Source organism: Pseudopodoces humilis, chromosome 8, assembly GCF_049639895.1.
Source record: "Pseudopodoces humilis isolate 2021_Gansu_Grassland_sample_001 chromosome 8, ASM4963989v1, whole genome shotgun sequence".
Classification (NCBI taxonomy): domain Eukaryota; kingdom Metazoa; phylum Chordata; class Aves; order Passeriformes; family Paridae; genus Pseudopodoces; species Pseudopodoces humilis.
Window position 1 is genome coordinate 26,710,893 of NC_142207.1, and position 16,608 is coordinate 26,727,500.

General features: G+C 42.0%; 2 protein-coding genes across 3 annotated transcripts; both read right to left on the reverse strand.

The window, feature by feature from the left end:
- Positions 1-192: 192 nt before the first annotated feature.
- Positions 193-5,336, reverse strand: LOC148183866 (caspase-8-like). Its single transcript, XM_088058836.1, has 7 exons — positions 4,987-5,336; positions 4,641-4,746; positions 3,395-3,530; positions 3,201-3,316; positions 2,556-2,694; positions 1,537-2,038; positions 193-1,249 (listed from the first exon to the last, which is right to left on the reverse strand). Exons 1-7 carry the CDS (start codon positions 5,292-5,294, stop codon positions 1,114-1,116), a joined length of 1,443 nt encoding a protein of 480 aa, XP_087914962.1. The 5' UTR covers positions 5,295-5,336; the 3' UTR covers positions 193-1,113.
- A 488-nt stretch (positions 5,337-5,824) lies between these two features.
- LOC102110759 (caspase-8-like) lies at positions 5,825-15,816 on the reverse strand. 2 transcript variants are annotated; one of them, XM_088058839.1, is made up of 8 exons: positions 15,497-15,816; positions 12,660-12,989; positions 12,348-12,453; positions 11,213-11,351; positions 9,687-9,775; positions 8,944-9,055; positions 7,418-7,907; positions 5,825-6,681 (listed from the first exon to the last, which is right to left on the reverse strand). In XM_088058839.1, exons 2-8 carry the CDS (start codon positions 12,968-12,970, stop codon positions 6,549-6,551), a joined length of 1,380 nt encoding a protein of 459 aa, XP_087914965.1. In that variant the 5' UTR covers positions 12,971-12,989; positions 15,497-15,816; the 3' UTR covers positions 5,825-6,548. The 2 variants fall into 2 exon arrangements, with proteins under 2 accessions (XP_087914965.1, XP_087914964.1); XM_088058838.1 differs by having other exon boundaries at positions 15,277-15,814.
- Between the last annotated feature and the right edge of the window lie 792 nt (positions 15,817-16,608).

The window sequence follows — 16,608 nt, forward strand, 5'->3', positions numbered from 1 at the left end:
GGCTTAGTAAAGTGAGTTGGTATCTGCAGAAGTGGTGGCTTTAGAAGCCAATAAATTGATTTAGACAGTACTTGAGTGTTGAGCCTCACTTTAAAGGAATCTGTTCATATTTTCTGGTATCTCGGGGGGTTTTGTGCATGGGTGGTGCTTTGGGGTTTTTTCTTCCCCTCTTTTACAGTAACTAGTGAGTTCCTCTAGCATTACAGTGTTAGCACTGCAGCGTTGGCTAACACCACCGTGGCTGTTTTTTCATCTCAGTAGCTGATGTTATGTGAGCTCTGTAGATTTGTGACAAATGGGGGTAGAGATTGAAGCAGTTCTGTGTGCATGCCCAACACGGGAGACAATATAAAATGTTTTAAGGAGCTGGGTACTTACCTAGTGACTTTTCCTGTGCTTAAAACTAAGACTCAAAGATCAGCTAGGTAAGTGAACATAGGATAACTGGGTATCTCCAACCATGAAGCTGCACCAGAGCAACTGATTTTCACTGTTGATATTACTCTCTGTAGAGGATGCTCTGAAATCCAGGTCACAGACACATCGTGCTGAGGATGCCAGATGACAAATGCTTAACTTTATCTTGAAGTGTACCAAGCCATGAAGAATGAATTATTCTAAGTGATGGGGACAAGTAACAAACACTGATGTGAGCTGATTATATCCTGTAAAATTTACAACACTCCTCACTTTATTTTCCAAAGGTTAGGCATAAAGTACAATAGGCTTCATAATGGTTGTCTTCTAAAAGTTGCCTTGTAAAGACACCTCATGAAAGTGATAGCAGTGTGGTACAGCCGATAAGAGGACACTGAGTCTATTTTAGCCAGCAAACCACTGAGAGAGATCAACTAAATCAGAGATAACTCCGAGACCAGCTCAGAGATGCTCTCAAGTATAAAGTGTTAATACAAATTAACGTATTAATACAAATTTCTTAAGGCTTTTTCTCCTCAGTTGTACTATCAATTAAAAATATCTGCTCTTCTGCTAAGAGCAGGCACTGAAAGTTTTTGTTTCATACAAAACAAAATTCAGTGTTAGACTGAATTCTGAACTGAAACCAGCCACTTCCAGGCTGCAGCAGCTCTCTGCCATGCAGTTTCCTCCCATTTAGTTGACAGGAAAGATGAGCCTCTTCCTCAGTGTGAAACTGGGCTGTGGCATCTGCTTCTTTGCGTCTCGCTCACAAGTTTTTCTGCTCACTTCTCGATTCACCGCTGTCAGGATGGTGAGAACATCTTCCCCTCTGCAAAGACATGAGTACAGTTTGTATTAGGCAGTTAACATCAGCAAAATAACATTCTCCCTATTTTAATATACACCAATGCTAATGGCTTCTGTTTTTAACAGACTTCAGAGCACTCCCCTAAGTCGCTTTGAACACTTTGCATGGTGCTGCTCTGTCCTACACCACTGTTTTCACTCTGAGCAAGTATTCCCACTGCATATCATCTACCTCTGCATCTAAATCAAATTCCTTCCAGAAGGAAAATTCAGGTGTAGCCAAAAATAAGCTTATGGAAACACAGGTACCGAGGACAGCTGTACTCCAAGTGCTGGCACAGTGCCTGTATGTACCAGGTTCCCTCCCTGGGACTTCTGTAGGAGACGTAATCCTGCAGGGTGGCCATGCCCAGAAGGAAGTCTGCCTCTGCAGGGATGCAGTCGAGTTGAAACCTTGCATCTTGCTCTACAGAAGAATCTTGCTCTCCAGAATCTGTCTCAATGGTCACACCTTTATGGAAAGCATCACCTTGGCAGGCCTGAATAAAAAAAACTTTTGGTTTTCCAGCAAGTGAATTGCAATTCTGTGCAGTGAAAGAAGAGGTCAGTTCACGGATAGGTACTTCCTGCCCATCAACACCATATATAATGCCTTTTTTCCCATGAGACAGGATACAGCAAACAAAACAGTCCTTGTCCTCATGGTCTTTGCTCTGGAAGCTCTTCACAGTCTTACGGATTCCTTCTGCAGTGAGGTCTCTATATTCTTCTACTCTAAAATGAAGCTTGCTAAAGACATTCCTCAGAGCCGCTGGAAAGCAAAGAGAAGGGAAATTAGAGACATTTCATTTTATGGAAGTTGGACTCTGCAACTGCAAACTGCATTTCTAGACATAATTGGTCATCTTCTACATGACTACATCTACACAGTTACATTCTGGGTCTGAAAATACTCTAGTAGTCTAATCACTCATCATATCTCTACTGAGTTCCCTGACCTGTCATTAAAATATTTTCTTGTTTATTTCTGTGTATTTTAGAATTAGTATGCATAGGGCTGATGCAAAGCTAGCCTAGCTTGTAAAGTCAAGGCTCAGGGTGCTACTTAAGGTTGCAGTTACCTCACTAAAACTGCAAAATGCAAGTGAATTGTTCAGTGTCAGGGCACTAAAAACTTGATTAGGACTTGTCAGCACAGTGAACAGCCAACTGAGCCTCTACAACAAAAGTAATCCTAGAAAGGGAAGACTGAAATTCAGACCTTTAGAAAGAGAAACAAGGTTTCTATTTTTAAAGATCCGCAAACTCATCTTTGACATTCACTGTACCTGCATCCACATCTGTCCCATTCCGATCCTTCATGTGTTTGTGTTCCAGCACTCCTTCCCTAGCTTTTGCAAAATTGTGATTATTCAGGATCAGGCACACTCCACAGGGTCGGCTGGTCATTTTGTAAGCTTCTAGCAGCTGAAAAGAAAGACTCCAGGTGAAACTCCTGCACTCTCCTCAAAGTGCTCCTTAGCTGCTGGGAGTGGCAGAGCAGGGTATGGAGCCAGCTGGCCTCCTCTCCAGGCAGCTCTCCCTCAACAGCTTTGCTCCTAGGGCCTGGCAGTGCCCTGTCCCACTGCCTTTGGCAGTCTGTGCAGGACAGCACCCTGCTGGACAACCAAAGGCTCAGCCCACACGGGATGCTCTCTTCATTCACATCTCTGTGCCAAGCCAACTGCCAACTGCCCAATTCCTGGTATCATGAACTTGGCCTACCTTGCTACCCCCTTGCAGATGTTTCTGAAGTACAACACTGCAGCAGCTGTGCCTGTGACACAGCTTCAGAATAAAGGATGCAGAGTTGTGCATTTTTATTTTTATAGACAGTTCCTTTAACAGTTGTCTTAGAACAACTGTTCACTTCATGGAGGGGTGAGCTCTTCTAAGACAAAATGATGATGGTTCTAAGAAATAAACTACCTTACCTGAGAGGGGTCATTAAAACTGACAGGAGGATCAGGTGCCACAGATGATACCAGACATCCTTCAGGGCATCCTGTGCTGCCCCTCTCTTCCTCTGTGATGAGCATCTCTTCTTGGCCTGCAAAGCATCTGTGATTAGTCCTGCACATCACTTCAAGAATAACTATGGGGAAGAGGCTGTTTTGTTCTGTTTTACCAAACAGGTTTAATCCATCTTCAATTCTGTTCCACAGGCTGATGTTAACTTTTTCACACAGACTCTTCAGCACACTCAGGTTGTCTTTCCCCAGAAGGCCCTTCTTCTCCATCTCAGTGAGAATGTCAAGCATTGTCTGGGTAATCAGAAAGGCAGTTTGCTCTTAGGGCACCTCCATGCTGCCACTGGGAGTAAAGCTGCAGCATGCACACCTAAGCTTTAATGTAGTGACAGCACATGCGACCCACAGAGCCATTCCAGCTGACTGGGAGCTCAGGTGAGACCTCAGCTGAGCCAATTAATCCTACTTCAACAAAACCTAGAAGTACTGTTAAGTACCAACATCTTCTCAAAACATACTTACTTCCTTTCTGTAGCACAGAGGTGCCAAGATCTAACCCAAGATATCTAACAGTGGTCATACAGGAATACGCAACAATATTTTTAATGATTGCTTTCATTCAACTTACAGTGGTTATCCTGCACTCTGCTGAAACAGAAGAATCACTGCAGTGACCGTTTTAAGTGCTGGCAAAAAGGGAATAACTTCACATGATGGTGTAGAGATTGCTCTGAAGTAAAAGGGGACCCAAGTGACAGAAACTCGTCAGTGAGTGGCAGAGCAGAGTGGTCACCCCAAGAATTTACTAGAACAGCACTCATAGTCTCCCCTCTAAGAAAAGAAGAAAAATCCTCAAAACTTTTATTAGACATAACAAAGCACCAAGGAGTCAGAACTGCAGCCTGGGACAGCATAAAAGCACTGGATCTCCTGCAAGCCTACTTGTAAATTCCAACTCATTTGACTTAGCCTTGAGAAGAATCTGCTGCTTAGATCTGTATCTTATGCATTTTAATAGAAAATCATAAAATAACATCCACAGTGGGTCACTTTCTGTATTTGATGACTTAGAAAGAAGAAAAAAAAAAGTCTGTTGGCCAAGATAAGTAAATGTGCTTATCAGTTTTTTGTTGATTAAAGCCACTGAGTGCCCCGAGTCCTGTGTGGTGCTTGAATGTGATGGCCTCAAGTGCCTGGCACTCCCGGCACAGTGACACTTCTGCAAAAGCTGTGCCTGACACCAGCACAAACAAATCCCATGTGCACCCAGGGCACCCTTTTTCTTGTGTTTTCACCATACGAGTGACACCATAAAGGAGAGTGATGTTCCTTCCCCCATGAGCAACCCAATTACATCTATGGATTATAGTAATAATTTTTAAAACGTATTAAAGAGATACTTACAGTCTCACGGGTTAGCTTGCTTTTTGGTAATTCTTTGACCAAAAGTAACTTGAAAGACATCAGTTCATCTTCAGTGGTATCTTCAGATAGTTGAAAGAGCAAGGATCTAGAGAAAGAAGTGGAGGGCGTTGTTTCATCATGTTTCCGAGCACAACTTAACTCCGTACTACTGCACTACTCCTTTTGTCTACTGTCCCCACAGCACATATTCCCCCTTTTTTTCCCCGTTTTAGATGGACGACGCAAACCCCAGGCCTCCTGAAGTCAAACCCTTCAGCCTAGTGTTGAGGTGACGGCTGTCCCGGACAGAATGAGGCGGCCAGCCCGGCCCGGCGTCCTCACCCACCTGAGGGGCGGCACCCGCGCCCCGCCCGGCGCCCGCAGCTCCCTCTCCACCTGCTCCCGGCTGGAGCCCAGGTGGGCAACCAGGAGGTCGATCCGCCCGATGCGGTACAGCAGCTCCCTGAGGAAGGCCAGGTTCCCCGCCTCCAGCACGCCCTTTTCCTGCAGCGCTTCGAACAAGTCGTGCGGGCTCCGGGCGGCTTCCAGCCTCCTCCTGGGGACGTGCTCCTGGCTGAGGAACTTGAGCGCCGCCAGCTCGGCCTGGCCCAGCTCGTCGCTGACCGCCAGCAGCCGCCCCCGGGGCAGCTCCATGGCCGCGCCGCAGCCGCGCAGGACGGAGGGCGGGGCCCGAGCGGGGCGGCGCTTCCCTCTGGATTTAAACTTCCGGAGCAAAAGACGCCGCAGTCCCTTGGGGAACGGTGTGCCGTGTTTGCTCGCGTTTGCACCTCTTGAGCCCATTCTTGAGCAAACCGAACCGGCTACTGCGGATGCGGGGATCTCCCTCTGCCCGGGCTTTTCCTGCAGTCTCGCCGGTTCCACTCACAAAGCGCTGCGATTTTAATACAAGGAGAAGGAAGCTTTTATAACATCGCTGATTCGCTTTCCTCCTTGCGAGCCTCCTGGGCTGCTGTCAGAACAGGCAGCCCGCTCCCTGCAGGCGTTCGGTCCCTAACATCCACCAGCCACTCTTTCCTACCATCTCTCCAGCTGCTTCCCCACAGGGGGGCTGCCAGCAAACACTCCAACAAGAGCAAAATGACTTCTGCTGGGGTAAAACTGTTTGTCATGCTGACTGTCCCTCAGAAAGCTCATCCAAGAGAGGAACACACCACAAACCGAGGTGATATAAAAACCAAGAGAATTTATTATAACAGAAACACGATTACAGAGCTTCCTTCCAGTATTCCACAGTCATTCAAGACACACTGTGCCCTGAGAGCTCTGAGAAATAACGAAATGAGAACCTTTATAATTGAAAAACTTATACAGTTGAGCTGCTTATTCAAGTAAATGATTGACATAAATAAAACCAAATATTTAGAAGAACCAAACTAACATAATAATGGGGGTTTGGTTCTTCTGAAGCAGGACAATATTTTCCATGAACAATTTTAGCTTCCAAAGACAGACAACAATTCAACTGTGTAAGGCAGTTACTTTACACATGCTGCCTGGGAATGCATCCAGCATTCTGGGTTTTTTTTCAGATTTTAGGGACTTGAAACAACTCAGACACAAATGAGACTCCATTGACATTTCCAGCAACAATTTCAATACTACTTGAAAGTCCTTTTGCACTTGAAACCCAGACTGAACATACTCCACTGCTTCTGCAGGACAAAAATCCCAAAGATCTGTAGTCTTCCACAGCCTTAACAGACCACTACAGATCCAGGTGTCAGAAAACTGATTCAATATGGAAGTTTTAAAATTTAGGTCCTATGCTTCCTTAAAGGGCTGGGGCTACTACGTAGATCCAGATAATTTCTCATGTAAATTCTCTTCCCTATCAAAGCCCACTCCAGATGTTATTCCTAACCTAGTGTATTCTTACTTGTCTACTTTTCATTGTGGAACTTCAAAGATCAATTGCTTCAGTAGTGTTGATGTTATCTTTGGCATCTGCTTAGATCCTTCTAATTCTCTTCTTGCCACTTCATTGTTCACTTCTGTTAGGATGGCTGTGAAATCCACGCGCCTTGAACAAAAATGAAGAGAAGTTACATTGAAACACATGGTACTTGCAGCTCAGCCAAGAAGGTGATGTGTGTTTGCCCCAGTAAAGCGGTATCCCAGGGAAGGCTGGTATCTTCCTCACCCTATTGCCACTAAAATTGCACATTCCTTTGAATAACCACAGAATTCAGTGTGTTTTAGGGAAATAAAAGCAACCTCCATGTAACATTACTTTGGTTGCAACCAGAAGAGGTCACCAAGATTAAACAAACCTATACATTCTCCATGTCTTCTTTTGGATGCCATGAGAAAATGATATCTGAAGGGAAATTTCTATTTTCTAAATGAAGTTTATGAGGGGATGGGTGGGAGGCAACCATGAAAATTATGCCTGTAGAACACTGGGGGGTTTAGTCTGTGTAAGCACTCAACAAATTCACCTCTAATCAGGTGTCACTGGAAGAAAAATAATTTATCAGTCAAAAAATGTTAAAAAACACACATACACACACTTGTTTGTGTGTAATGTTGCAGCATTACAACCCTGGTTTTGTCACAGGAAAACCAGGGGAAGTCACACTTTGGCTCATCTGTAGAAGATTAACAGTGCCCAACTTCAAAATAAGTACTGTTCTCCACTGTCCTGCATGTGAAAAGCCATAATTGCACAAATGCAAACCACTCTGTTTCAGCACAGCATGCTTAAGAATGCACATCTGCAATAACCTAAATGTACAAGAATTAGAAGTAGTACTTACTGTGGGCAAAGCAACTCCATCTTCTCACAGAGGGATTGAATGTAAACACTGCCAGTCTTATGACTGCGGAAGGACAAGTAGTCCTCCACTGTAGCCATGCCAATCAGAATGTCAGCCTTATCAGGAATGGAAGTCAAAGGACTAGCATCCACCTCAAGATGTCCAGAAGAGTCTGGTTCTATTGTAACAGGTGGGTGACGCACAGAGCCTTGGCAAGCCTGGATGATAAACACCTTGGGTTTGCCAGCAAGAGAAGGACAATTAGTTCCAGTGAAGCAGGAGACTAAATCTTCGATATTTATGAACTCATCATCAACACCTTTTATTTTGCCTCTTTCACCATGGGAGAAAATGAAGCAAACAAAACAGTCCATATTTCTGTGATCTTTTTTGCTGTATTCTTTAACTGTCCCATATAATTTTTTTCCTTCTAGATTCATGTACTCAACTGTCTTAAACTGAAGCCACTTAAAGACCCTCTTCACAGCCTCTGGGGAAAAAATCAGAAGGAACTTGTTAAACATACACAGTGACAAGGAAGATGCTGAAACATCAGTGTCTGTGTGGTAGATCAGATATTAGCAGAAGTGTTCAGATCCCACCAGTAAAATCACCTGACTAGCTCTTAGCCTGCCAAATCCTATTAGAAAAACCTAAATGCCTAATTTGCCTAATTTTATTTTTTTTTAAATACAACTGGGTTAAGTATCATGCTATCTAAAACACAAACATGTTTCAGATTCTGTGCTGTATTGGTACAAATCAGTGAAGTTTACTGTGCTAAAACAAGCTGTAACTATGCATTGCATAGTAGTCTCAGATGCCTAAGAACAACACCTGGCAAGTTAAAGAAGTGCCACCTCTTTAGAATGACAAATTTCGCCACTCTTAAATGAAGTCGGTCCCTCATTCTGTGAGAATGGTCGATGCAGCACGAAGGAAGTCCGAGTAACCTGCTCACAAATGCTATGAAGACTTCTCAGCAAATAATGGCTTAATTGTTGTGTGGGCAGAGAACTTGCTGGGAAGAAAGCAGCCTGTAAATGGGCTGGATGGAGTTAAAGTATCTGTGACATGTCCTTTCAGGAATCTGATTTTACTGTTTTACTCTTATTTATCTCATAAGTGACTTGCAGGAAGACAGGCTTTAAGGAAAGTTACAGAGCATTTGTTTGAGCATTGAAGAGAATTTGAGGACTTAAAATATTTTTCTATCATAGCTAAGAACTAAAAACAATCAAAAATTGGAAAGGTGGAATAATAATCACTTTTTCACTAGTTGTACATATAACCAATTAAGACAATGCCTTTTTCCTAGAACAAAAATTAGATCCTTCTTTAAGCCATCAGCTAAATGTTGGAAGTGGCATATTTCCAATTGGTACAGTGACTCACCCCAGTCTCTGGAGGCCAGGGAGTACCATGGACATGATTCTTCTTCACAGCAAAGATTAGGTAATTTTTTGTGGAGAATTATCAGAGGAAAAAAAAAAACAAACCAATAATTTAATTTAAAAAATACTTACCTCCATCTTGCAATGTTCCCTCTCTATTGTCACGTGGATTTTTAAAAATGTGGTTGTTAAGAATTAAACAGTAACCATGGGGGTTATTTTTCATTGTATAAATTTTCCCATGCTGCAGAAACAAGAAAAAAAGCAGGTAGGAAAGCGGAGCCAAGCATTCAAAAGAGAAATACACTATATACAGATTGCTGGTCCATCATTATGTAAATCACAAAGGCCAAGAAACAAGAAAGGAAAAGCCTACAATAACTGTATACAATTTAGCTACAGAGGAGAGGAATCTGCATTGTCTCCCTGGACCCCTCCTTCTTTCTCTCTTCTGTCAGGATATGCTTTTGACATGCGAGAAAGGAACCAGAAACACAAATTTGCATGTGCATAGGGAAAGTTTCTGCACTCCACCACTATCTCTGAGGGTACTTGTGCAATTTCAGTGAGGAAGCAGGTTCTGCTATTCCCTTCACATCCTGGCCAGGACTTTAATGTCCCAGTCTCCATTATCATTAAGATTGGTTTTCTTCACTCAACTGTTGGTTCATTTCTTGCTTAAAAGGTTGCTAACAACCAGGTCCCCACAAAGAAGGCTTGGTCTTGTTTGGAAAAATAGGAATTGTTCTGAGACCTACATATAGAGCTAGAATCCCTCCATCTTGGCTGTTCCACCTACTTAGTATCATGAATTTATCCTCCCTCTCCCAGGAGATGGACAAATATTTCAAGGGTAATCTTGAGGTATTTCTCACCTGTTTTGCTGCCTCCCCCTCTGCTCCTTGTTCCTCTGGATGCCCAGACACAGACACAGGATAGCGGACTTCTTCCCTAGAATAATTTTCTAAGAAGGAGAAGATAAACAAAACATTTTAGAACTAAAAGGATAAATATTCTGCTGTGCACACTTCAACGCTCAAAAAGCCAGAACAGGGAGTGAGGTGGAGGGGGTTTTCACACCAGTGAGACAGCAGCATTTTGTAGAGCTGGGCCAAACACAGCTCCAGTTTCACAGACTACTGGTTATTATAGAAGCCATGCAAGGCTGTGCCCCATTGCTTCTCTGCTCCCCTGCTCTTCTACAGTAGCAAGATACAGATAATAAAAGGTTGGATGTGAGTAAGGCAAGCCATTCACCAGCATCTCCACTGTGGGATATGTAAGTGAAAGAGGAGACCCATTTTTGTACAATAGTACAAAATGCTGGTCCATTTATTTCTGAGGCTACTGTCTCTGCTCCACAGAACTTTACTGTGTGAGTAGATGCAAGGATGCAAAATACCAGCATAATGAAAGATCTTCTCAGAGCACTTATTTGAATACAACTTTCTGAAAAAAGTGAAATCATCAAATCCATGACACTAACCAAGGAAACAAAATCACAGTACTCATTTTACAAGTTACAAAAATATGTTTAAATTAAATTTATTTGTCAGGACAACAAACTCTACACAGCATGCTTTTTTCCTATTTATCAAGAGGACAAAATAATAACAATGCTATTAAAAAGCCATTCCCCTGACACAGCACTTGCTTGCACTAGCTTCCCTTGGCAATTACCTTCTGCTCTTTTAGAGACACCAGCAGAGGACAGCAGCACAAAGACGTGCAGGGAAAACTGCTTGGTAGCTCTGCAGGGTACTGCATGGACTGTTTAAATGTATCTGAGGAAACTCAGGTCCTGAGCCATTCAGAAGGAAGTTGTTATTGACTGAGCATCCTGTTTCCCAAAGGAACACCCAGCTGTGGTGCCAGAAAGCACCACCTCAGCTGCAACAGCCCGGATATACTGAAGTCCTTGAAATTTTCCATCTGGTTACAGAAAGCTACACTTCAGTCAAGTGACTGGTTTTCAGAGACTTTCCTTTGACAAAGAACAAAGGGCCTAGCTAACAGAAAATAGTTCTGACTATCTCCCAACTCAAGTTTCCCCAAATCAACTGTCACTTTCTGTCTCTTACAGTGACTTGGAAGTTGTGCTGGTCCAAAACCAGTACCGCACTTTTTCCTGAACAGATAAATTACATTTAAGGCAAAGAGAAGGCAGAAGAAGAGCATTTACAAGGCACAGAACATACTTCAAGGATAGATATAAGAATCCACGATGGGATAATGAAGTAGCAGAAAACTTCAGAAATCAGAGCTCTTCAGAGCTGTTCTGCCTATCCTAGGTACCCTTATGGTAATACGATCTCTCCCTTATGGCTGGACTTCTAAGCTGACAAGGATGGAGCCATAAAACCCACAAAATGTTCCTAAAGAGCAGATTAAATAAATATACCTTTTTTTTTTTCTTCATAGGCATCAATTTTTTTCTTTATGTCAGCTCTAACGCTCTGGAATAGATCTTTCAGAATTGTCAGATTATCTTCTTTAATTATCCCATTTATTTCCATTTCCAGAAAGACCTGCAACATTGACTGGTAAAACAAAAACACATAACCCAAACTCATCCAGTGACCTTTGATAACAGTAGTATCAGGCACCTCTGCAACAGGGCAGAAGACAACATCCTCCCTCCCAGAGACTTGCCAGCTAAAGACCTATTACTTTTTCCTCCAAAACTCATTAAAGCAAGGGCCAAGATACAACGCAACTGAATAAACACATCATCACTAACGTTAAAGCAGGACAATTAGAAATTGCTTATAACTAGGCTATCCTGCTTTGTTTCAGCAGTACAAAACACTGATGAGGACAGAACATCCTGTTCTGCCTTTGTGTTCTGATGAAGTGCTGCTAAGTCCTGTAGCTATGCCATTTTGCATTTCCTATTGAACAGAAAAGCTGTTCAATACTAATTTTGTTTATTAAAGCTCAATTGTCCATCAAGTTGGAAGTAAATCTGCTAATTTTCCTCTACGTGCCACAATACAAATAGGACTTTTAAGGAAGGTGCTTGATAATACGAAGCATTTTTATAACACAGCTCATTACAAATATTAAACTAGCTCACGCAACCTCTTAATACTTTTGGGGGAAAGTTAGCAATATGTTGTTACTCCAAATTACAATAAAGATGAAAATTTATCCATTAACACACAAAAATTTGTGGCTGAACTCACATTAGAACTCAATTTTCTGTCTCCAAAACATTGTTTTCCTTTAGCAAACATCACTCTTCTTAGGTATAGCATATGTCTTATAAAGACATTTGCCTTATAAATGCCAAACAAAGATTAAAGGAAGAGAATGATGGATTTTGCAAGAGAAAATAGAATCAGAAGAGAAAAAAAGGCAAAGATACAATGCAAAAAATAAGGATCTGTTCTTTCACACAGCAGCTATTAGCTAACATCACAATTCTTTCAAACCAGATTTTCATGAGAGCACACTGCTTTCTCTTTCCTCCCTTCTTACAAGAACTAGAGGACACCAAACTAGCCTTGCAAAAAACTCAAGAGCACTTTTCATACAGCGTTTTCCTGGAGCTTGTTCTTTGGTAATAGTTTTTGGAGCAGGAACTTCACACTTGCAACGTCTTCTGGAGTCAAGTCCTCTGCAATTCTATACAGCAGTTGCCTGACAATAAAAAACAGAGTGACCTTCAAGAAAGCCATAAGAAGTAAAGACCACAATTAAACACTTGAACTGCAAAATGCAAAACTCACAATGGCAGGAATTCATGTGTAATAAATACAGTTATGCTGGATATTCATAAGACACCATTGCAGACAGAAAAGACAGTTGGCACTGAACTGTTGCACCCTGCATGCTCCTGTGTTTACCTGTAAGCCGACACCTGTGCCCTGCCTGGGACCTGCAGGTCCCTCTCCATCTCCTCACGGCTGGAGCCCAGGTGGGCAGCCAGGAGGTCGATCCGACTGATGTGGTAGAGCAGCTCCTTCAGGAAGGACAGGTTCCCCACCCCAATCATGTCTTTCTCCTGCAGCACTTCAAAGAAGGCCTTGGGCTCCTGGATGGCTTCCAGCTTCCTCCTGGGGACATGCTCCAGGCTGAGGAATTTAAGAGCTGCCACTTCCTCTGTGACCAAAGCCTCAGAAATTTCAAAAAGCAGCTTGAAGAAGTCTCTACTCATTTCACATCAGGGTTTGGATCTAAACACAAACAACAGTTGATTTCATTTGTCAGCAAGATTAGTGCAACAACATGATTTATATAAGGGGCATTACATCATGTAGAATAGCCCAAAATAAATACATGCAATCAGAAGTATTTTGATAGAGAGAGGTTGTCTTGCTATTGTAGCTTTGGTGTGCTTAGCTCTTTCAGTTCCCTGGACTTAAAAAAGAATATTGAAACCTCTGTAGTTATTGCCATTAGCAGAGAAACTCATAGATCATTCTTGCTTTCTATGGTGTTCTAGACAGTGGGAAGTACCAATGTACAGGATGTACAATCCTGGCAGCCTGCTGCTGGTTTTTTATGAAGTTTGATACCATTTGGGAGAAACAGCCACCTGCCAGTCTGAAATATAGACTCTAATAAATGAGACTGCCAAATTTTACACCATAACAAAGCTTTTACACCGTAACAAGACTAAGAGTTCACATGAGTATAGCTACTCTAAGCTAAGCTATCTGGCTTCTCCTTTCTTTTTATACTGCCTCTGGTCAGCACACCCAAAGCACCTCTTCCTGTTTTGGTTTATCTGCAGCAAGTAAAATCATCTTTCTCACATAAATCATGCCTTTCATTTAAGATACAAGAGATATTGTTTATAAAAGCAAATCTTTCTTGTAAAGGAAATTTTCATTTTATTTCTCAAAGGCTGTAAGTTTCAAACCCATCAAATTATTGCAGTTAGAAGAGAACTGCCGCCTACACGTTACATTGAAGCCGGTCTGTAACTACAGGGAGCACAATTAAAACAATATTTAACTGCCACTGTTTTTTTCTCCCAGTTTGCTAACTGATACAAGTAAAATTACTATTGCTATTAATAGTAATTTTAAATCATTTACATGGGAGGGCAACTCTGAAGAAAGTGAGACAGCCAGTCTCTAAAGTTCCAGGAAGTCTGCCTTTTTCACAACACGGTATTGTCACATGACCTCCAAGAACTATGTTACAATGGAATTAAATACTAATAAAACAGGAGATCCCTACTTCAGCTACTACACACTTACATTTTCAGAGAACTGGTTATTACTGAACTTGTGCAAAAAAAAGGTAAACAAGCCATGAAGTAATCAGGTTTTGCTTTTGTTTTACGGCAACAACTAAGTAGCATACGTAGTGCTTTCTAGCATAGAGCACAGCTCAGCAGTTTTGCTCTCATACACAAATCCTAATTAAAAGACAGTGAGAGATGGCTGTATCTACATCTTTTCATTTAAAATATCTCAGTCCACTGCCCTGCTGTGTCAACAACTCTGCTATGACTTACCCGTTTTCTCTGAAGTCCCTCTCCAACTCACCCCATTTTAACAGGAAGATATTTTTTAAATTAAGAAAAAAGCCAACTATTATCACCAAATTCAGTAGCAGCGCTCAATAAATACAGGGAAATCAACAACTAAACATTCTTCTGAAATTATTTATGTAATATACTTCAATGAAAAGGTTCCCAGTGTGAAAAACAAGGTTCACGTATTTTTCTTATAGAATTTAAAAGTTGAAAAAAAAGACAATTAGGACATAAAAATAAAGTAAAGCACACAGATACAGCTGGGTGTCTCTGCATTCAGCCAAGAGAGCACACCTACTAACAAAGGACTGTCCCTTAAAAACAGAACCCTACTACATATCCATAAATTCTGGTACATATTCATACATTCTTCTTAAGATTTTTGGTGTTCTTCTGTTTAGTTTTCTCTTGCCCCCTTTCCAACAGATCAATCTTCTTGGCGCCATCGAGATTTACATTCCCCGGTAACAGAAATGCAATACATTCCTCCCCCAGAACTCTGGTCAGGCAGTCTTTATCTGGATAAAATAGTTTATGAATGCAGGGGGGCCTCTAGCTATCTTTTTCAATCTTTGGGTTATACAAACAAAAGTAGTTTTTGTTTTAATACTATGCCATAGCTTAACATATATGTATTATACCACTGTTTCTAAGTTTCATCAATAACAGAAATAAAGGAAACTATATTAATACAGCTAAATTTTCTAATCTTATACATATAACATTTATTATAATATTTGCAAAAAGCCAATAATGTGATATGCATTTATAATACCAGCATGCAAGTCGCCAGAATTTTCCATGCAGCAGGAAATAAAGCAGCATTCAGTTTGGCTACCAGACTCTCAGAAGATCTTCAAGACAGCATTATGAAGAGAGTTAGGAATGCTGAAATTCGTTAAGATTTTGCAATGAAAACAGACATTCATTGATTTCAACCTATCTATCTTTACAAACTCAAAATTATAGCTTACCCTTTGACAGAATGAGGTGTACAAATTCCTTTCAAAAGGCTCACTCTAGTAACAGATCAGAAAACCTTGTTTCACTGGCAGGAATTGTGTCATCACCCGAAGACTGGGAACAGCACAGAGGAACAGCACAAGTACTCTAACTTCAGGTCCAAAATGTTTGTCTCCATGTCATTCCAAGTCTCAGCATCTCTTTCCTTCCATAATTTCTTCTGTGTCTTACCTGAACCAAGACTTCAGTTGCAATCTGAAAGAGCCACAATGCTGAGATATGCACTGTGACAAACAAATAATGGCTTCTCCTCTCAATCAGCACTTTGAAGGACCACCCCTTTTCGCACTATTTCACTTCACAGAAGTTTCACTTTTGATTTCTTCCTCTCTCGCCCTTCCTGGAAACGTTACTGTGCTTTTGTTAAATTAGTTTCCTTCATTTCCCTCAGCTCCCCTGCATTCTAGTTTCCTCCAGAACTGTCTCAGTGACCCTGTATTTTCCTTGTACAGCCTGCCAAAAATTCATCTCCCTAGAAAGGGTGATCTTGAGGAAGAAATCTGCTGCGGCTCCTACCTGCTCAGCAACTGTAGCGACTGTCACCTGCACTGGCACAAGGTGGGATACACAGCTCCTGCACAAAAATGACAGGAGTGACAGGATACCAGGAACCACTTCAACATCACGATCTTGCCAAGACAGCAACTTCCCCAGAAGAGTGTTTATACTAGTTCCACTTAAATCTGTCTATACAGGGGCTGCACAAGACACAACCCTTCCTTAATTCTTTAGGTGGAGAGTGCACACATGCATGGCTCTGTATGCTATCAGTAAGCATCAACAGCAGCCAACCACATTTGTTTATTTTCAGGTTTTCTTTCTGGCACAGCTCTGTATCACTAGAGTTACAGGAAAGGTGTAGAGTGTGGGCAGCAAGGAGTGATAAATACCTAAGTTGTACAAAACCAACCCAGTCTCCCCACACCAAGGGTTTCAAATTTCCATCTCACAACACCCTGCAGGAGATGACACAGAATTCCCCAACTGGGTGGATGGCAGCTGCACTTCCAGTTCCAGCCTGTGCAGCTCTTGGGCTGGTGCTGACAAGTACCACTGCATGCACCCAGATAAACTGTGCAGCCACATAAACACAGCCCTCGACACACAAGTGAAATACTCACACTAAACAGTCCAAATCAGGATAGCATAAACTTTGTTTAAACAAACTCCTTATGAGCAAGGGAGACTTTACCAGCCTTTTACACTTCACAAGTGTGGAACCCTCCCCCCACGAAACTCAAGGCTCGGTGAACTCGGACTCTTCTGACTGCCTTTACCTACCT